The 22,586-nt window shown below is 34.9% G+C and overlaps 1 protein-coding gene across 1 annotated transcript in view; it reads right to left on the reverse strand.

Annotated features, from left to right (window-relative positions):
* Positions 1–15,662, reverse strand: part of LOC100255247 (uncharacterized) — a 58,445-nt gene extending 42,783 nt beyond the window's left edge. Inside the window, exons 1-2 of the mRNA XM_010665601.3 lie at positions 15,048–15,662; positions 12,999–13,767 (exon numbers count right to left, since the gene is read on the reverse strand). Coding sequence (XP_010663903.1) covers positions 12,999–13,767; positions 15,048–15,529 — 1,251 coding nt within the window. The 5' untranslated portion in view covers positions 15,530–15,662. The remainder of the gene's footprint in view (positions 1–12,998; positions 13,768–15,047) is intronic.
* Between the last annotated feature and the right edge of the window lie 6,924 nt (positions 15,663–22,586).

The raw sequence follows: 22,586 nt of genomic DNA on the forward strand, positions 1-22,586 counted from the left end.
CCCTCAAGCTGGAGAATATATATCATATAATCCCAGCTTGCAAGTTAAGTCTTCGAAGTTAGGCCTAGGTAAAGCTTTGGTGAGGATGTCTGCGGTTTGGTGCTTGGTAGGAACATAGTTTAATTTGACCGTCTCACTAGTCACTTTCTCTGTGATAAAGTGTCTGTCAATCTCAACATGCTTGGTCCTGTCATGATGCACGGGGTTCTTTGCTATGCTTATAGCTGCCTGATTATCACACATCATCAGAATTGGAGATGAACTCGTTTGTCCCAGTTCACTAAGAACCCTTTTTATCCAAATCCCTTCACAGATTCCCTGTGCAAGAGCTCTGTACTCAGCTTCTGCACTACTTCTGGCTACAACTGATTGCTTCTTACTCCTCCAGGTAACAAGATTTCCCCAGACAAAAGAACAATATCCGGAAGTGGACCGCCTGTCAATGATGTTTCCTGCCCAATCCGCATCTGAATATACTTCAGTGTCACGGTTCTCTGTCTTTCTGAAGAATAGGCCTTTCCCTGGTGTCATTTTTAAATATCTAAGAATCCTGTAGACTGCTTCCATGTGTTCCTCAGTGGGGCTGTGCATGAATTGACTTACAGCACTCACTGCAAAGCCAATATCTGGCCGAGTGTGTGAGAGATAAATCAAGCGCCCGACAAGCCGCTGATATCTCCCCCTGTCTACCGGTGTACTTTCTTTCTCGATACCAAGTTTCTTCTGACTATCCATAGGAGTATCAATTGGTTTGCATCCAAGCATACCGGTCTCCTTAAGAAGATCGAGTATGTATTTTCTTTGAGAGACTACGATTCCCTTCCTTGATCTAGCCACTTCCATACCAAGGAAATATTTCAAATTTCCAAGGTCTTTAACTTCAAACTCTTCTGACAAATACTTCTTCAAATTCTGTAACTCCCCCATATCATTTCCAGATAGAATAATATCATCGACATAGACTATCAATATGGCCAATTTCCCGGCATGAGACTTCTTAACAAATAGAGTATGATCAGCCTGACCTTGTTTGTAGCCCAGCTTCAGGACTGCTTTTGTGAATCTATCAAACCAGGCTCGAGGAGATTGTTTAAGGCCGTACAATGATTTTTGGAGTTTGCAAACCTGATTCTTTGCCATACTTTCTTCGAAACCAGGTGGTATTTCCATGTAGACTTCCTCTTCTAGGTCCCCATTTAGAAACGCATTTTTTATGTCCAGTTGTTGCAAGCACCAATCTTGATTGACAGCCAATGAGAGAAGGATCCTGATAGTGTTCAGTTTTGCAACAGGAGCAAAAGTCTCCTGATAGTCTATCCCATAGGATTGTGTAAACCCTCTAGCTACCAAACGAGCCTTGAATCTTTCGACTGATCCATCTGCTTTGTATTTTATGGTGAAAATCCACTTGCACCCCACAGGCCTCTTCCCAACCGGCAAATCTGTGATAGTCCACGTCCCATTCTTCTCAAGTGCATCAATCTCATCTTGTACTGCCTTCTTCCATTCTGAAATTTTTAATGCCTCTTGTATTGTGTTGGGAACCTGAGTATCATCAAGAGAAGTAGCAAATGCTCTGTAAGATGGTGATAACCCTTCATACGTAACATAGTTCCCAATTGGATGATCTGTACATCTCCTAACACCCTTCCTCAATGCAATTGGCAAAGTAGAATCATCAATGCTGGGAATTAACACCTCTCCAGCCCTATCCTCACCTATGTTCTCTTCAGGAAGACTTGAATTAGAGTCAATATATTGGCCACATGTTGACTGTGATCCGTGCTCTAATTCCTGTCTTTTCCTCCTCCTGATGTAAACTTGTAAGTTCTCATTAGCAAGTTGTGGGGCTATAGGTTGAATAGGCATGGGAGACTGGATGGTCACGGGAGAAGGAACATCTGTGTGCTGGGCTGGCTGGACTAATGACGGCATGGGTGTGGACAACTCAGTGGGCGCAAATTGGGAAGGATTTGGTGACTCTGAGTGAAAAGAAGGTACACCCTCAAAAAGAGACTCCCAAACTTGATGTTCATTCATGCTCTCCCCCTGAACATGAGATTTGGGATAGAAGAAGACATGTTCAAAGAAAGAGACGTCCATGGTGGTGTAAAATCTTTTGTTGGTTGGAGAATAGCATTTATACCCTTTTTGGGTTAGAGAATACCCTAGGAAAATGCACTTATTGGCTCGAGGAGCAAATTTGCTACGATTTTGAGGATACACATGAACAAATGCCGTACAACCAAATACTTTGAGTGGTAAATCAGAAGAGGCGGCATGGGTGTGAGGAAACTGTTTTAAGAAAAGTTGACGTGGGGATTGAAAGGTAAGCACTCTGGATGGCATACGGTTAATCAAATAGGTAGCTGTGAGAATAGCTTCCCCCCAGAAATAGTTTGGAACATTAGAGGAAAACATAAGGCACCGAGCAACCTCCAAGAGATGTCTATTCTTGCGTTCGGCCACCCCATTTTGTTGTGGGGTGTCAACGCAAGAACTTATGTGGATAATGCCATGATTTTGAAGATAAGTACTGAGACTACTAGTAAAGTATTCCTTTGCATTATCTGACTTGAGGACTTGTATTTTGGAATTGAATTGATTTTGAACCATAAGATTGAAGGTTTGAAAAATGTGCCCGACCTCTGACTTTTCTTTCATAAGGAAAACCCATGTTACCCGAGTATGATCATCAACGAATGTCACAAACCATCGAGTGCCAGAAATATTTTTTATCCGGGAGGGACCCCACACATCACTATGTACTAGAGAGAAAACAGTCGAAGGTTTGTATGGGATTTGAGGATATACTGTTCGAGTATGCTTTGCAAACTGACAAATTTCACAGTGATAAGATGCTGGATTTTTATTGATAAATAATCTGGGAAACAATTTTGCAAGGTAAACAAAGCTAGGATGACCAAGGCGATAGTGTAACATTATAATCTCACTATCTTTATTGACCTTAGAATTTGACACAGAATTGAAAGACTCTGACATACTCTGAGACTGTACGCAACTTGCTTGAGAGACTTGGTTTGAGAATTGGCCACATGAAAGGAGGTAGAGCCCGGAACACAGTTCAGCACTGCCAATCATCTTCCCCGATTTCAAGTCCTGAAAAACACACAAGTTTGGATAGAATTTAGTAACACATTGGAGATCATGAGCCAATTTGCTAATGGACAAAAGATTACAATCCAAGTTTGGAACATGGAGGACAGAGTCAAGATATAAGTCTTTAGTAAGTTTTATAGAACCTGTCCCGGCAATTTTTGACTTTGAACCATCAGCAATATGGACGGATGAATGACTATTACTTGGCTTGTAATTTTGAAGAATGGCAGCATCTCCTGTCATGTGATCAGAAGCACCTGTGTCTACTATCCACGGCCTCATTCCTCCTCGATTAGCAGTGAAGGCTACACCGGTAGTACTGCCACTGCCAACTTGGCTTAATAATTTCTGTAGCATCTCCATCTGCTCTTTGTTGAATGGACTCGGCTCGGGAACAGATGTGCTCTCAGAGTTGGCAGCCACGTGTGCTCTGCCATCTCTGTCAAACCTTGGCTTTGGTTTCCAATCAGCAGGTTTGCCATGAAGCTTCCAGCAAGTCTCCTTATAATGGCCTGGTTTCTTACAATAATCACACCAAGGCCTATCCCGTTTCTGACGATCTCCACCACTACTATTAAATGACCGAGCAGCAAGGGCAGAGGCATCCAATGTTGGGGCAGGTTGCTCTTTTGATCCCATCATCACTTTCTTTCTACTTTCTTCACGCCTAACCTCTGAAAAAGCCTCCCTGAGACTTGGCAGGGGTTTAATGCCCATGATTCGGCCTCTAACATCATCCAATTCCCTGTTTAGTCCTAGGAAGAACTTGAACAGTCTCTTTTGTTCCACAATTTGCCTGTATGTTGCTGCATCATCCGAACATTTCCATGAGTGAGTCTCAAATAAGTCAAGTTGCTGCCAATACCTTGTGAGTGTGTTGTAATACTGAGTAACTGACTGCTCTCCTTGACGGAAGTCATGTAGAGCTGATTCAACCTGAAATAGTTCTGAAGTATTTTCAGAACTTGAGTAAGTTTCTTTGGCTGCATCCCATATGTCCTTTGCAGTCCCAAACAGCAAGAAATTTTCGCCTATGTCATTGTTCATGGAATTGATAAGCCATGACATGATCATGCTGTTTTCAATCTTCCACTTCCTGAAACCCGGTTCTGTAGTTTCTGGCATGACTGCTTCTCCAGTGAGGTACTCATCCTTTCCTTTACCGCAAATGAACAGCAACACAGATTGTGACCACTGTAAATAGTTATGGCCATTTAATTTGTGTCCTGTGATGAGAATAGGAGAGGAATCATTGCCACCAAGGTTTGGAATTTCAGATCTGCCCCCTGATTCTGGTGACGTGACGCTGGATACTTGTGATGATGCCATTCCGTATTTTGTCATGGACCGGAAAGGTAGAAGAACACTTTTCAAGGCACGTGCAGGGACTGGAGTTGAGAAAAAATAGCCGGAGGACGCCGGAATATCTGATCAGAGGGCCCGCGGAAGCAAAAGAACCCCAAAAGAGGCACGTGCAGGGCTCGGATTGCACAAACAGGTAGGAAGGGTGGCTGGTCGGCGTCAGGCGAGCCTGGAGGAGGAAGCGCGTCGCCGGAAAGTGGCTCACGCGCCCTCACGCGCCGGCGCGTGAGATGCAGTCGCCGGCCGAAAAAACGCGCGTGGGCGGCGCGTGGATGGGTTTCTGGTTCCGGTGCTTTGGGACAAATTGGAGATCTCCTCCAGGCGCTCCTTGCGGTGTAGAAAAAAATCGTCGCCGGAAAGTCGCCGGAAAAGTTCGCCGGAAAAGTTGCCGGCGGTGAGTGTTTTCTGACGACGATTCGACTGACCGGAAAGCGAGCAGGGACTGATGACCGGAATGAGAGAGAGAGAGAGAGATGATCGGATTGAGATATGGCCAGAGAGATTTGGCCGGAATGAGTGATGGCCTGAATAAGAGATGGCCAGAAGGGATTAGGGTTTCAGAAAACTGGCTCTGATACCATGAAGAAATTTCTGAACTCCTTTATTGATATTAATCGGTACACACCATACACATATATATACACAAATGACTGAATAAGAAAAAATCAATCTAGCTTAATTCTCTCCTAAAATTAGGAAACTAAATCATAAGGAAATATCCTAAATGATCTCTCCTTTTTTATTCCTAAATTAAAGTCCTAACTTTGGCATTATTTCAACACTTGGTAACCAATTAATTAGATAGCATGTTGTAGGAACCACATCAGACCAATAATGTGGGTAGATTCATCATAAAAAGTAAACATCGCGCCACTTCAAGTAAGTGATGATTTTTCCTTTCAAAAATACCATTTTGTTTAGTTGTGCATGGACATGATGTTTTTGATGCAATCCCTGCATCAAGCAAATATTGTGTAAAAGCATGTGACAAATACACTTTTGCATTATCACTTCAAAATATGCCTACAAATGTGTTAAAATTGTTTTAAATCTAAGCATGGAAACTTCTAAACACAAATAAAACATCGCTTTTACCCTTTAGTAAACAGCCCATGTCATTCTTGAAAAATTATCAATGGAAGTAATAAAATATTTGAATTTTGAACAGTCAACCAGGGTTGGTCCCCAAATATCTTAATAAATCAATTCAAAGAACATAGCACAATGCCTAATTTTATTTGAGGGATGAGTAGATCATAATGTTTTGCTCTCAGACATGGTTAACAACACAAACTAGACTCGTACTTGGTAGGTATTACTCTCTCTAAAACACTAATGGCTGGAGGGCCAAACCTCTGGTGCCATACATTGTGTGTAGCACCAACTATAGATATATTTGAGGAATGAAAGACATATAGGTCATGCTCCTCCCTACCACAACCAATTGTCCTCCTTGTCCCCAGATCTTGAATGACAAAATGTGAAGAAAAGAAGGATACAAAACAATTAATGATTTTTGTTGAGTATAGACTTAATTATTATGAGTCAACAAGGGAACGTGTAAGACAGTTCAAGGGCAAACTTCGAGTCAAACTAATGGAACTAGTACCAGCAATCCTAGTAATAACACCATTAGTAAGTTTTATTGAAATGGGTGTAACTAATGGAGAGTAAGAAGAGAACTTTGTAGATGTACCTGTGATATGGTCGATAGCTCCTCAATCAACAATCCAGGAGTTAGCATCAAAAGACACTAGAACAGCATTAGGAATATTTGTTTGGACCAAAGCAGTGCAAGAAGAAGATGAAGGTTTCTTCATTTGAGAAACTCTCTCAGAGATGCATTGAACTAGTATATCAAAATCTGACCCTGAAAGGGATATATCATTTCTTGGGGTTAACCTCCTTAGTTGGCACAACTAGGGTATCTTCTAAAGAGGTTACATTTGCAGAAGGCCTCCCATGCAAATCCCAACAATATGCTATGGTATGATTGCTATGCCCACAATGGATACATATCTTCTCACTTGTAGATCAACCTCTACCTCAACCACTAGATGCAGCTCCTCTACCTATACCTCTTCCACGAGAAGTCTCATGGTCTCTTCCACACCCACAAGTATTGCCAGCAGTTGTAAGTGTTGACTTCTCAATGGAGTTCATTATCTTGAGACACTTTTCTTCCTTGTGTACCAGGGCATATGCTGAATTTAAAGATGGCAAAGGAATTGTATTAAGTATTTGAGACAATCTTAAGTAGCACCTCCCAAATATTTAAGTTGTTACCAATAAAAGAGCAACTGAGTACAGTAATCTGAAACTGATTGCTCCCCCCCCGAGTATAAGTAGCGATTTCCTTTTTCAGTTCATAAATGCTGACATGATTATTTTTATCTACACATAACTCATAACATGTGTCCCATATCTCCTTACATGTATCCAAATCAGAGAGGCCTTGACTAATGTTTGGTTCTATGAAATTAAGTAACCAAGAAGAAATCAAATCATTAGTCATAACCCAATCCTTATACTTGGGATCTTTTTCAGATGGTGTTGCAACTTTTCTGTGACTGTAGTCCCACTCTACTTTGCCTGATATAAACTTTTGAGCTGATCTTCTTTGGGGAGGGGGAAGCCCAGGTAGGAAAATCCATTTAATCAATTGGGAGGCGGTGTGTACTCAAAAGGAGAAAGGGGGTCTTGGCATTAGGAGGATTGGGTTATTGAACAAGGCCTTAGTGGGCAAGTGGATTTGGAGATTTGCCTTTGAAAAGGATGTCTTGTGGAAGAAGGTGATCGAGGTGAAGCATGGTTTGGAGGGATGTGGTTGGAGATCTAAGGAAGTTCGTGGGCCCTTTGGAGTGGGAATTTGGAAGGAGATTTTGAAGGAGACAAGCTGGTGTTGGGATAACATGAAGTTCAGGATGGGGAGGGGAACTAAGGTTATGTTCTGGACTGACCATTGGTGCGGCAACGTAGCGCTGTCCCATGCGTTTCCCCAGCTTTATGCCTTGGCAGTGTGCAGTAACGCAATGGTGAATGAGGTGTGGGACCCAAGGCTTGGCCAAGGAGGGTGGAATCTCAGATTGTCTAGAGATTCTAATGACTGGGAGCTGGTAAAGAATTGCTTCTTCTGCTAAGGGACTTCAGGTTAACCCCAGAGGAGAACTCAGTGTTATGGAAAGGAGGGGATTTTGACATTTTTCGGATTCGGGTGGCTTACAATCTACTGGCAACCCTCTCGTTTTTCCGGAAAAAAATATTTGGGTGGACAAGGTCCCAACCAAAGTTGCTTTCTTTGCGTGGGAGGCTACTTGGGAAAAAATCCTCACGTTGGATAGGCTGCAAAAGCATGGGTGGCAGCTCCCTAATCGTTGTTTTTTGTGTGGTTGTGAAGACAAAAATGTAAATCACATTCTTTTACACTATACAGTGGTTAGGGTCCTATGGGAGATCGTCTTTGCCTTATTTGGGGTTCAGTGGGTGTTTCCAGAGAAGGTCAAAGCGGCGTTATTCTGTTGGCGGGGCCCTTTTGTGGGTAAAAAAAGGAAAAAGATATGGAATTCCATTCCGTTATGTATTTTTTGGACGGCTTGGAAGGAAAGAAATAGGTTAGCTTTTAGAGGGGGTTCTTTGGCTATTCAAACTCTTAAGAATTCTTTTGTATGTAGTTTGTGGAGTTGGGCTAAGGTGTATAGGGGAGAGGAGTCCTCTTCGCTTTTAGGATTCTTGGAGTGGTTAGCGGTTCCCTAAGGGCTGGTGAGGTGTTCCTGTTTTTGCACTTTTGGCCTTGTGGCTGCTTTGTATACTTCCTGTATGCGGTGCGGCCTTTCAGCCTTCTTTAATATATTTTGCTCTCGCTTATCAAAAAAAAAAAACTTTTGAGCTGATCTAGACTATTGCATATAATTTTAAGAATTGAGTAACATAGTGGTAATTCTGAGATTTGGATTGTCATTTTACTGAACAACAATTGTGTTCTCAGAATTACGAAGAAATTCTTTTATTTCAGATATGGCAGCCATTGCTACTCAAAAAAATAACCACACAAAAAAAAATACAGCAGAATTATCAGTGTTTTTGACAACCATAATTTCGAGATCACACCATAAAGCCTTAATCAACAAAAAAATAGCAATGAAGACTGGGCAGCCACCAACATCAACATGCTATAACTGAGCCACATCTACTTCAACAATCAATAACCACTAGCATGGCTAACAAATGTAAATTTACATCACCAGCACAGAGTAGACTACCTTGAAATGAGAACCAGATATGAAAGAGGATGGAAGAAAGAAAGAAGCTAGGAGAGAAGAAGAAATAGAAGAATGATGAATATGAAAGGAGCGGCAGCCAACCAGAATCAGACCTGGATTTGCTCTGATACCATGTTGTAAATCATGGCAGTGGAGAAGAAATACAGTCCACTATATCTCTAGTTCACTAGAAACTCCTTATATTTATATGAGAATTATAGAGTTCTAGGTTACATTAAAAAACTTCCTATCTATCAGATAATTTCTTATATATATATATAAAATAAAAAATGATAAACATATAACAAAATAAGCATATGATGATGGCAACCAATATCTTCAACAACACACTTTTGGAACCTCTACAAACAGTGTTCAACCATCGCCAACTGTCTATTAGACATCCAAGTCATCACATGCAGAAAAGATTCACAGTGGTAGTAAGGCCTTTTCTTGACACTATAATTCTTCCTTTCTCTGTAATTCTGGTTCATGGTGTACCTCTTTTTTAAATATTTGTTTCATTAGAGTAAACATAACAACAAAAACAATAATAATGATAATGATAATGATAATGATATTTTCTTTTAATAAATTCTGTTTCATATTAAAATCATGATATAATAATAATAAATAACAATAACGAGCTTCATAGATATTTTACTTGAATGATAACAGAAGCTACCTTCATTAAAAAACAAACATCCTATTCCAATGGCTTCCAACAACATTCATTTGCATGGAAAGATCTAATAACATATTAGAGTAAGAAACTAATTTCAATTGATGCATATTCTTTTAGTTGATCGATCAAACATCAATGTGCGGTGAGAATCCTCCTAACAACAGATTGGAAGCTTCTCTTTCCATAAGGAATGAAAATTTATAGCCAGAAGGAAAGAGATAAAGGAGGAAAGATGTCCAAATGGATAGTAGAACAAGGAAAAGAAGAAGAAAAAATTGACTTAGGGAACAAGAAGTTTCAACATATACCTCTAAAATCTATGGCTCCTCTTTTGGAAAGAGAAACAGTTTTTGAGTTTGCATGACCAGGCACCTTAATAAACAAGCACTGCCAAATATATCAAAGGCTTCTTTACATATCAAAAGCTCAAATTCATCAAAGATAATCTTATAGTCCAGAACAAGAAAGTATCGGAGACATAGAGGATAAAAAAGTCCAAGATTGTGAACATGTAAACTATTGGCAGTTTGGAAAAAAGCCCAACCTCTAGGTATGCCAATCTGTTCATGAAGTCTAAGCTTCAGAACTTAAATTCAAAGAGGAAGTGAGCTAGCCAAAAAATTATAGGGTGACATGGGTAAAGGAAGAAGATTGTATTTAAGATTTTTCATAGGATTAAAAGGAAGAAAATTTTATCATAATTCAATTGGAAGAAGAGAGTAGAATTTTTTAAGACCATGACTCAAAGAGCCAGTTTTGAAATGGAGAGATATGGGCTTCAGATTATGAAGATTGTTAGGAGATTATAAAAGTGAACATGTTGAAAGCTCTCAAGAAGCTTTATTCTAGTGGGCTAGTAAACCAAAGAAAAAATTAATCAAAAACAATTATATTCATTTATTAAATGGAAAATACAAGAAAGACAAACAATACTTCCAAGATGTACAATTGTTGATCAGAAAACAAGCATTTATACTACACAAAAATTAAAACCATCAACATAGTCAAGAGGCAAAAAAGGCCATTGTACACACGCTATAAAAACTTTATACAATCAAGGTGGGAATATCCAACAAAGGAGAGCAAGTGCTTTGCTCTTTGCTGGCCAGCGGTCTGCAATTTGATTAGCTGAACAAGGAAAGTAAGAGGAGAATCTCACTTCAGTGGCAACATCTAGAATTTTATGGATCCAATTGTTGAACTTTCATAAGTTTCTCTTCCAGTTAGACACCCAAGATACTACAATAGCAAAAACTCCCTCTATAGTCAAATTGGTTGGGCACAAACCTTCAGCCTACAACAAGCCCTCCAGTAATGCTAGTAATTCCACCTCAACAACAGAACCCACCCCTGCAGGTTTAGAGTAAGCTCTCAGTATTGTACCTAAATGATCTTTGATCACACCTCTTATACCTAATTTTCAAGGACTACAAATAGAGCATCCATCAAAGTATAACTTTATAGAACCTAGTAGAGGAGCTGAGGAGGTAATCAAGTATAGCCTTCATATGTCGTCTCTTTGAGTAGCAAAAATTCTTCAAATCTAACAATAGAAAATTCAAAAGAATAACGACAAAAGGTTCAATGACTAAGGCCTAAAGAGAAGAGAAAAAACAAATCAAACCTAAAGGGATTAAGGACTTTAAGATCATATACATGTTCTCTTGAAAAAAATTGACAAGGTTTTTCAATAGGCAATTTCCCCTACCCAACAAGCCTCCATTAATCAAAGGTCAATCCTTGATGTGGATTTGATTGTCCATAAGATTTCTAGATGAGAAATCCCTACTAAAAGATGAGGGATGGTACTTATATTGGATTTTGAACGATTTCAGAGATTAGCATCTTCATTGGATTAGTACTCTCTTCATTATTATCGAAAAACCAATGCCAAGAGCATCAAGAAATCATTCTTAGAGTGAGATTCACATTGGAGATGGATCTAAGATTAGGTTTTTGAAGTCTTCTAGAGGGAACAGCCTTTTTCTCTTTCACCTTAACCAACCACCACATTCCCCCAACACACCCCCACCCAACAAACAAAAAAAAAAAAACAGAAAATCTTCTTCCAAGGTGTATGGGCACTCCTATATCTAATGCATACTCCCAAGTAAAATGACTCTCCTCATTGCAATTTCAACTTTGGTAGTTAAAATCCAAAAGAACAAATACTTATTATTGCTATCCTCTCCGATCCATAGAAAACTTCTATTTATATTCTTTTGCTCTTGATGATAGGTATTGGTTCTCAAATAGGAAGGATCTCATCTCCTTGCTTCTTTCTTTTCTGTCACCCTATGAGAATCTGATCATCTACACTCCAACCTAATTATTTTATTTCTATTTTTTTTTTATACAAAGTAGAAGACATTAAAAAGGGCAACTAACCGGGAAAGTTTTGGAGTTAGACTTCCTTATTAATTAGGTTGATTAGGTTGGTACTCCAACCTAATTAATATGGAAGTCTTAACTTCAAAAATTTTCCAGGTTAGTTTCCCAAAGAAGGTTAATTCAAATAATAAGCTTCTTTTGAGGAGACAGTACAGAGTCATCTGTCATTGAGCTTGATGGATGTGTGTAACACAAGGCAAATGGCAAGAGAGGGGAGGGGGAACCATCTTTTTCATGCATTACGCTAACTTCTATGAGCTATGGAAAAGACTCTTCCCACAGATGGCTTATTTGGGCAGCTCTAAAAGATATCACAGTAGTGTTGGTTAACTCCTATCAAGACTTTGGCAAAAGGAGTAGAGACAAGGTGCTTGAGCATTGCAATTGGTAGCACCGTATGGGTAATATGGTTGGGAATGAATCCTAAGTCTTCAAGGACAAAGTTAGTGAATAAGATGAGGAACAACATTAGTTTCTAGAGATCTCGTTAAACATTAGTCAATTAAGAGTTTATTGGCATTCTTTTAGATCTTTATTGATCAGAGACTCTGCTCAACAAAACATAGTAGATATGAGTTCACTGTCCACAAATCCTCCCCTTTTGGTACCTAGCTCAACTTCAAAGGATGCCCACGGGTAAAACGCAAAACTGAGCATTTGGGGATTTTTAGAGATCAAAGGGCTTAGTTAGCAACAAAATGGGTTCATCATTAAGGATGAATTATCAACTCTAATGGAGGTCTCAAAAAGACTAATTCAATTCTATATATATATATATTAAAAAAGACTAATTCAATTGAAACTAGGAACTTCTCAAAGATGCATTAATTTTTATTTCATATCTTGAATGACATGTTTCCATTGCAACACCACCACTCAGCTACACTCATTTTCTTTAACAGGTTGCCTATTATCTAGCCAACTTTTTATATAGAAAAAATACTTGAGCTCACAGTCATCTCAACTTCTTTTTCAGCATGTTAATAATCTTTCAAACTTGTCATTTCAACACCTTTATCAAATATATTTTGGGTTCTCTTTTTATCATATGTGACTTAATTTCATCATACTACCACCAACTTTTTCTTTAGATGACAACCAATTCCATTTAACAAGCCAAAAATGATTTCAGTAGCCAACAAAACCTTAAAAGAAAATGTTGAATATACTAAATTGAGAACCTGCCTATACTGCTTGCTGCATGCGGCAGAGAGAGCTTGGATTGCATGTACATACAATTTTCTCATGTCAGAAACCTTGAATCTGGAGAATTCCCCTTGAACAACATGCAGAAACTCTTTCCACAACATGTAACTCCCAGAATGTTGCAAGAGTATCTTTTCCCATCTACCTATAAAGACATCAGTGCTGTCTCTGCTCTGATAAGCCTTCATAAGACAAAGCAGCAATTCTTCGTTTTCCGGGTTAAGCTCAGTTGCCTTCTCCAGTATACTAATTTTCTTCTCTAGAGTCTGCAAACGAGCACCTTTTTGTGGTTGCATACTTGCAATCCTATCTTGAAAGTCTGCGAAAGATAACCAAATTTTTTCATCATGTGGATGCTCCCTCGACATCTTGTTGAACTCACGTGTTTTGCGTAATACCTCATCTTCCCACGATTCTTCACTTGTTGAAGTTCCTAGAGATGATCCATCAATAACATCTACAGGAGATGTTTGAATTTCAGATAAAGGAATGAAGTCACCGGGAATCACTATCTTGGACTTTTCATGTGCAACAATTCGAATGCGCTTGAGGTTCTTATGGCGCTCTAGAACAGAGTGCTTTGCAGACCAGTACCGCCCACCGGTTTTAAGTTTACTGTCTAACACATCAAGATCACCGTCTCTATCCAAGATTGAACCCATTTTATTCCACCAGTACAAAGCTTGAAAACCAGGCTGAAAGAGTTTTGCAGAATTGCCAAGCTTGTACCGTGCAACATCCATTCTGCAGTACAGTGACCCAGTTATAAATTTTGAATAATCTCCATTCTTGGAGACAAAACAAAGGGTAAGAAACAAATCAAAATTACAATTATAACTCATCTAAACTTATCAATTAATTAGTTGTCTTAGCCAAGGTACATGGGCATTTCAATTGGAAATTCTGGGTTATATTCATTTCCCAATATTCATAAACTAACAGACATTATTCTTATCCATCAAAAATAAAATAAAAACAAAAATAAATAAATATAAATAAATGAATAAATAAATAAACTAACAGACATTATGAGGGGGGAAACAGAATTCCTTTCCAGAAAAAATGCAAGACTCTGAAGAGTTAACATCTGGCTGTGGATTATGGATGGCAAAAAAAAATAACCAAAGCTCTACTTAAATCCTTGAAAGAAGAAATAACAAAAGGAAATGATAAAAAAAATTGATAAACACATATTCCTTTGCATAGCTATTTTCACTATTTTCATTTCCCTTTTCCCTAGTTCTTTCCAAGTTCCAACAGAGCAAGAAATTATGAATTTAAAGATTTTCCATTATTTTGAGGCCCAGAACACAAAAAAGTTTCTTTCAACCAAACCTAATTCAACTATATCAAGCACTTTGTGTGTTCCACAAACCAAAACAACACAAGAAAATTATACACTCAAAATGTTATTTCCTATTCCTTTTCCCATTTTTTCTGGCAACCAACAGGAGAGTTTAGAAAAATAGTATAAAAGAAGAAATTGAAATAGTTAATGCAAAGCTTTTCATCACTTGAGGTCCGAACGCATTGTAGAACTTCGCATTTCTATGAAACCAGATATCCAAATTTTTCTTCTATTTTCTTTCCTTTCATTTCAGATTCAGTAGGGTTTGCTAGACAAATTTTTTTATTTTCTCCACGTCCAAATGGTATAAAGAACAAATTAAATTTATAAATCTAAGGTTTTCCATTGCCTGAGGTCCACACAAACAACAGAATTACTGGCTCAGGGAAGCTGAGCTTTTCATATTTTAAAATAAAAAAGTGGACATTCAAATCGCCTTTCTTACTTAAATTCACGTTCAGGTAGAAAATATAATAAAGGAGAAATTAAAATGATGAATATGAGGCTAATCATCACGTGAGGACCAAACAAATCTCGGAACTACTTGGCTAGGGAACCAAAATTTCAAAAAATTTCCCTCCTTTTCTTTCCTCCAAATTCATGTTCAGGATGGTTCCTTAACGAAAATTTCCCAAATTTTTCTTAGAAATTTAGCCTAAAAAACCAAAAACCACACCTGTAGAGACATCCGAAGGCCAAATTATCACGATCACCTCTAGAATCGAAGTAATAATCTTTGACAGAAGGCTTCGAACCCCGAGTTGCCCAAGCTCCAACGCCAGATTTCCTCGAGGCATAATCGTTGGCGGCAGAAGCTTCTTCTTCACTGTACCTCCTCCTCTTCCGCTTCTTATGTTTCTTCGCTTCCCTCTTGGAGTCGCGACCTCCATCATCGGATTCTGAAGATTGCAGCAAGTCGTAGGAAGAAGGCTTGGGCGTCGCTTGCTGTTGTCGTGGCTCATCGTCTTCGGATTGGGCGGCGGTGAGGTTGTAGAGGGATGAAACGGCGTCGTTTACGACGGACAGGTCGGTGTTGAAGCTGGTGTTGCAGAGCCATTGAGGGACGTTTGAGCTGCTTGCGAGTGAGGCAGCTGAAGCGGCTTGGAGAGGAAACAGAGAGGAGCTTTTTTGTTCTTCTTCTTCTTCTGTCTTCTCCATTTCAATCCACGGCTACCCCAAAACCCAATTTCTTTAGAAATTTAATAGTTTATACTTTATACAGTCTCTGCATGGGCCGCCGGTACTGGACTGGACGGTTGGGCCCATTTTACCGTAGATTTTTAGTTAGAAAGGGAAAATTATGTCCTGAAAAGGCCAGACGGGATAGGTTACATATGTATACTATGCAATGACGAAAATACGAAGATATATTATATCAGCGATATATCGACTATACATCGTGTATCGGAGAAAGTAGATACGATATTTTTAGAGATATATTGAATATATCAGAGATATATCAGTGAAAAATTGATAAAAAATTAAATTATTATAAATAAGTTAATTTTAATTATCTTATAATTTATTTTGTAGACTAATTAAATATAAAACAAATATAAGATCATAAATAAAATTATCAATATTTTTAAATAAAAATATTTTGTATCAAAATGTACCGATATTTTTAAATAAAAATCGCATATATATTTAAATAACATAATTAGTACATTTGAATAATTTAGTTTTAAATTAATTATTTTATTTTATTTTGATATTCAAGTGTAATAATAGTATATTAAGAATAAATTAACTTAGTATATTTTTAAATTAGTATAACATTGAATTTAAATTAGTAAATTTTTACAATTAATTAATATATTTTCAATAGTGGTAAGTAAATTAATTTAACATAGTAATATATTTAAATCACATAATTAGTATATTTATAATAATTTAACTTCATAATGAGTTCACACTTACAAAATTCATATTTCTTATCAGCTAACAGTATATAATTAAATTTAATATCATAAATCATATCATACATATATTAATTTCTTCAATAAAATAATTTTAAAATGTCTATTATACTTCTAATTTCATTTTTAAGAGTTTTTCTTACATTTTTATAAGTTTTGATGAATTTTTGGTCTATCAATATTTTGTGTCAAAATATTCGCCGATATATCCGTAATTACCGATATTTTCATCCTTGTGTATACCTTAACATATCCGATTTGATAAGAAATCATATTAAGATGTAATTTTTAATGGATACGATATTTTTAAATATTTTATATTCAATAAACACAGTATTCTACCATAATGTATCTAATATTAGATATGTTATGATATTATGTTTATATTTAATTTATGAAATGAATAAAAAAATATAAAATATATATTATTTGTCAATGTTTAAAATAAATTTATATTATATTCTAATATTTTCTATTTAATAAATAAAATCTCTTTAGTTTAACAATATTTATGAATAAAATATTTAAACTTTATAGATAAAAATATATATATTATGTTATTTCATATATTAATATTAATATTTATATTAATATTATTTTACAACATTTTTTATAAACGTAAGACATATTTATGAACTGTTATATTAATCTTATATTCTAATATCGTTTTCTTCTGTCCCGAGAAAGGTGGAGGAAACATCAACATCAAAGATAGAAAAAAAACACAAGTGAAATTAATGAAGTACAAAAAATAGAAAGTAAAGAAAAAATAAAATAAAACAATAAATGTAATATCTTCAAAAGTAGATAAGCAAGTATTTTTTGATGTTATAGACAAAATAAATGATGAGAAAACACAAAGAAATTATTTACAAAACTTAAAAAATTTAATACTCACGAAAAATCCAAATAAAACTCAAGAAATCTGACCTGCACAATATTCAATGGATGAAAGTTTTAAAAGATTGAAAAAGACTCAAAAACCTATAACTATTGAAGATTTGAAAAAAGAAATACAAAAAATTAAAAAAATACAAATAGATCAATTAAAACAAGAAAGCGAACAAAAAAAACAAAAAAAATGAACAAATAAGAAATATAATACAATACAAACAAATTTTTTTTGCTGAAACATCTAATAATCAAGATCCAAGAATAATAATACCTGATAAACAAACTCCTATAGAATCATTTATAAATACAATATCAAAAATAGATTTTCAAAGATGGTATACAAATGTAAAAGTCATAATTGAAGATTTTGAAGTACAAATGATAGCATCAATAGACTCAGGAACTGATATGAATTGTATTCAAGAAGGATTAATCCCTACTCAATATTATGAAAAAACAGAACAAGAACTTTTTGCTACAAATAAAGGAAAATTAGACATAGAATACAAACTTCAAAATGTTTATATATGTCAAGATAATTATTATTTTAGAGCTCAATTTGTATTAGTACAAAACATGACTGAACCTTTAATCTTAGGAACTCCTTTTATTACATTGCTTTACCCATTTCAAGTAACTGATGAAGGTGTCAAAACTACAATATTAGGAAACACCATATTTTTCCCTTTTATATATCCATTAACTAAAAAGGAAATACATCAAGTTCAAAGTGATTCAATAAATAAAAGGAAAAAGTTAATTCAAAGAAAACAAGCTCATATAAATTTTCTATCAAAAGAAATTCAATATAAGAAAGTAGAAGAAAAACTTCTAGAAGATAAAGTTCAAAAGAGAATAAAAGAAATTTAAGATCTTTTTCAAAAAGAAATTTGTTCTGGTCTTCCAAATGCCTTTTGGTCCAAAAAGAAACATGAGATAAGTTTACCTTATATTCAAAATTTCGATGAGTCTAAAATTCCCACTAAAGCTAGACTTATTCAAATGAATAAAAAACTTTTAGAATACTGTAAACAAGAAATTGATTCATTAATAAAGAAGAAATTAATAAGACCCTCAAAATCTCTTTGGAGTTGTGCCGCTTTTTATGTTCAAAATGTTGTTGAACTAGAAAGAGACACACCCATATTAGTCATTAATTATAAACTTTTAAATAAAGTATTACAATGGATAAGATACCCTATTCCTAATAAGTAAGATTTACGCAAAAGACTTCATAGTGTTGTAGTTTATTCAAAATTTGATATGAAATCACAATTTTGGTAAGTTCAAATTAAAGAAGAAGATAAATACAAAACCGCTTTTATAGTCCCTTTTGGTCATTATGAATGGAATGTCATGCCTTTCGGTCTCAAAAATGGCCCTTCTAAATTTCAAAATATTATGAATGATATTTTTAACTCTCATTTTCAATTCATAATTGTATGCATTGATGATGTTCTAGTATTTTCTGATTCATTAGAAACACATTTTATTCATTTAAAAAAGTTTTTTCAAAGTAATCAAAGCAAATGGAATAGCATGTTCTGCTCCAAAAATGAAACTATTCCAAACAAATAGTAGATTTTTAGGACATGAGATTTATCAAGGTAAAACAAAACCAATTCAAAGGTCAATAGAATTTGTTGACAAGTTTCATGTTGAAATAAAAGACAAAAAACAAGAACAAAGATTTTTAGGCTATTTAAATTATGTTTCTGATTATTTAAAAAATTTGAGAATCATTTGTGAACCTTTATACAAAAGACTTAGGAAAAATGCACCTGCATGGACTGAGCATCATACTAATTTAGTCAAAGAAATTAAACAAAGAGTCAAACATTTACCATGCATTAACATCCCTCATCCCAATGCATTGCTCATTGTAGAATCAAATGCATCTAATTTAGGCTATGGAGGCATATTAAAGCAAGAATATAACAATCAAGTGCATATAGCTAGATATCATTCAAGGATCTAGTTGGGTGATCAAATAAATTATTCAACTGTCAAAAAAGAAGTTTTATCAATAGTTTTATGTATTTCAAAATTTCAAAGTGATTCGATAAACAAAAAATTTCTTTTAAAAATTGATTGCAAAGCTGCAAAAGACATTTTACAAAAAGATGTTAAATATCTAGTTTCAAAACAAATTTTTACAAGATGACAAACTTTACTTTCAAATTTTGATTTTGAAATTGAATTTATTAAAGGAGAGTTGAAAATTCCCTTCTTGACTTCCTTACTCGGGAGTTTTTGCAGGGTAAGGATCCTCCTCTATCCTAATGGGTACTTGTTGGGCCCCAGCTTCCTTTATCATCCAAGAAAACCAAAGCTTCATATGCAATGATTTCAAAATTTTCAAATATTCGTCCTACTTTTCCAATACAAATATCACATTCCTTTCAAGTCTTGAGTCTAGATTTTTCTTCTCTTCAACCTTCAAAAAGTTTTATTCAAGCTTCTAAATCAACCTCTAAAAATATTTCTATTCAAAGTCAATCTAGCCCCTAGCACTATTTCAACACTACCCTTTTCTTTTTTTTTTTCAACTAGTCAATATGTCAAAAAACCCAAAACCTTAGAAATTGCTTTCATTGATCCAAAGTTCAATTATGAAGAAATCCCTAAAATTCTTCCTTATATCTTTCCTCGAGGAGTCAATTTCAATTCCAATGATCTTTTGGTAACTTGTCAATTTTATGAGTTTATCTTACTTGACACTGATTCAGTTGAAATTACTCATAACATTGATAAAAAATAATCCTAAGAGGATTGCCTTTACCAAATGTCAAATTCTCAAAGTCATGTCCATTGTTGATTGGAATAAAAAAAAACCCTTCACTTGCAAGATGTTTAGTTAACCTTTTCATCACATGAGCTACAATTGCATAAACTATATGGATGTTTGGTACAATATGTTTTATTTACAAAGTTAACAACATTCATGGTTTATTCAATTTTCAAGAAGATGTAATGCCAAATTTTCTGCTTGGTTTCAAAGATGGTGGACTTTCTTTGGTCTACTAGACTCCATAATTACTCCTAAAATTCAAGAAAAATTTAGCTTCTACAAAAGCAAAACTTCATCTTAGTCTATCACTCAACTGAGACTCTTAACGTTCTGTTCTAGATTAAGAAATTCCATGGATTCTTACATGAAATATTATCAAGAAGCAAGAGCAACCACCTTATTTTCATTATCTCTCTCTAGAAAATTCAATATCAAATGGTGGGACAAATTCAATTATGAGTTCGTGTGTCAGCAAAAGATTTTGCAAATAATTTCAAGACCAAGATCATCAAATTCAAAAGATTCAACAAGCTTTTCTCAGGGACCAACTCAAGCATAATTTCTAACTCTAGAAAGCAAATGTCAAGCTTCATTAGCAACTGCTACAAATTTGGAACAATATTGTCAAGGACTTATTCAAACTCTTAAACAGTTTGGCAATAATCAACATAATGATGAAACTGAAGATACAACTTCATCAGATGATTCATATGTAGACCCCAAATTCATCCTGTATGGTGGACCTATGGATCAATCTATATAAAAGATTTCATGAATCTTTTGTACAACTATATATTTGTACATTGATCTCCTTGTATTTATCCAGAGAGAGAATAAAAAAGGTTTTATTGCAACTTGAACTAATCCAATATGAATATAATTAAATTTCTTTCTATGATGATTAATAGTGTTTTGACTTAATAATTGAAGACTTTTTAAATTTTGATTAAGAGAAATAGTTTTTTCTTCAGTTTTAATTGAATAATTTTGACTAAATTCAAAATTTCCTTGTTGATATATTGTATTAATTTTCATGTGTGGAATTGACCAATTATGTAGTTGATTTTCTATTTTTGCAATATTTATTTCTTGACTATTAACAATTTTTTGAGTAAGTGATGTGTGTGCAGAATTATCATATAAGGATGTAGAACTATCATTGGACCTAAGAGATGTTAGGTCAACAAAATTTAACGATTTTGTCCTCATCATGATTGATTCAAACCTTGCAAATGGTCTCGTTTATTTTAATTGTTTTCCAAACTTTTCCATAAACATAAATGATCCAAGTATTCTCGCAAATCTAACTTTAAACATTAAAACCAAAAATATGAATTTTGTAGAAGAAGCTCAAACTATAACAATAATTTATAGGATATATTATAAAGTCATGACTACTCAATTAAACCCTAGAGCTATGTGTTAATATGTCAAAGATGAAACATTATTATTACAATATAATCCCAATAATACTCAAGTCTTTCTTCCTAAAAAACTAAAATGGAATGAAATTACTCAAGGAGGTTAATGGAAATTAAAAGATTTAACAAATCCGAAACCAATTAAACCTTTAACAACTTCTTAAAAAATTATACAATATACAAATGGTATTGTTCAAATAGAATTTGGTCCAACTTCAAAATATTCATTTAATCAAGATTTTATTTTCTACAAGATCTTCTACTTCAAATACAAATTTAAATAGTGTCGATTTTACTCCAAAATTTCCTATTCCTGTCTATCAACAACAAGAATTTCCTCCTATGTCACCTACTCATTTTGACATGTATCTTAATCAAGTTAATATTATTCATAAGAAAATTATAAAAAGATTCATTTTACTCCTAATGTAGAATGGATAAAATTAGATTATTTTCCCCCTTACAATAGTCCTAAAAGAGCTTATTTTCAAACACTTCCTCCTCGAGCTAGAAATGCATTAAGAAAACAATATGAAAAATACATGAATCAAAAGAAAATGACTATTCCTTTTTTCTATTAGTTTTTCAAACTCAAAAAACAAAGAAAACGACTCATAACTTTAAGAAATGAAGAAGGACATTAATTAGCAATAAAACACTCAAAAAATGTTCAAAAAATAATTTCAACAATAACCTCAGAATTAGGTTCTCAACCACCCCTAAATAATCTTCAATTTAAATATGATAATAATTCAATTTTTGCTTCACCCTTTAAAATTCCAAGAACCAAATATGAACAAAGTCCAATAATTTACAAAGATATTAGACAAGTTCAATAAAAATTAAATTATACAAATAATTTTCTTCAATATTTAACTCAACAAACAGCAAAAAATTCTCAATTTTTGTTTTTTGCTACCCTAAGAGGGAAGATAGGAGAAATGTCAAAATCAACACCAAAATCAACTTTTTCTTCAAACTTTCTTCAACTTTATCATCATCATCATCATCATCATATTCTGCTAAGTCTTTAGATCAACCTTTTATTATTCCTATAAACACTGCAAAATCAAATATACAACTAGCTACACCAATAGAAACAATGTTAAAAGAAATATAACTTAGATTAGATAAACTTAGTATTAATGACATTAATCAAAATAAGAATCAAATTCAAACTATAATGAAAG

This window comes from Vitis vinifera, chromosome 17 (assembly GCF_030704535.1).
Source record: "Vitis vinifera cultivar Pinot Noir 40024 chromosome 17, ASM3070453v1".
In the NCBI taxonomy this organism is placed as follows: Eukaryota; Viridiplantae; Streptophyta; class Magnoliopsida; order Vitales; family Vitaceae; genus Vitis; species Vitis vinifera.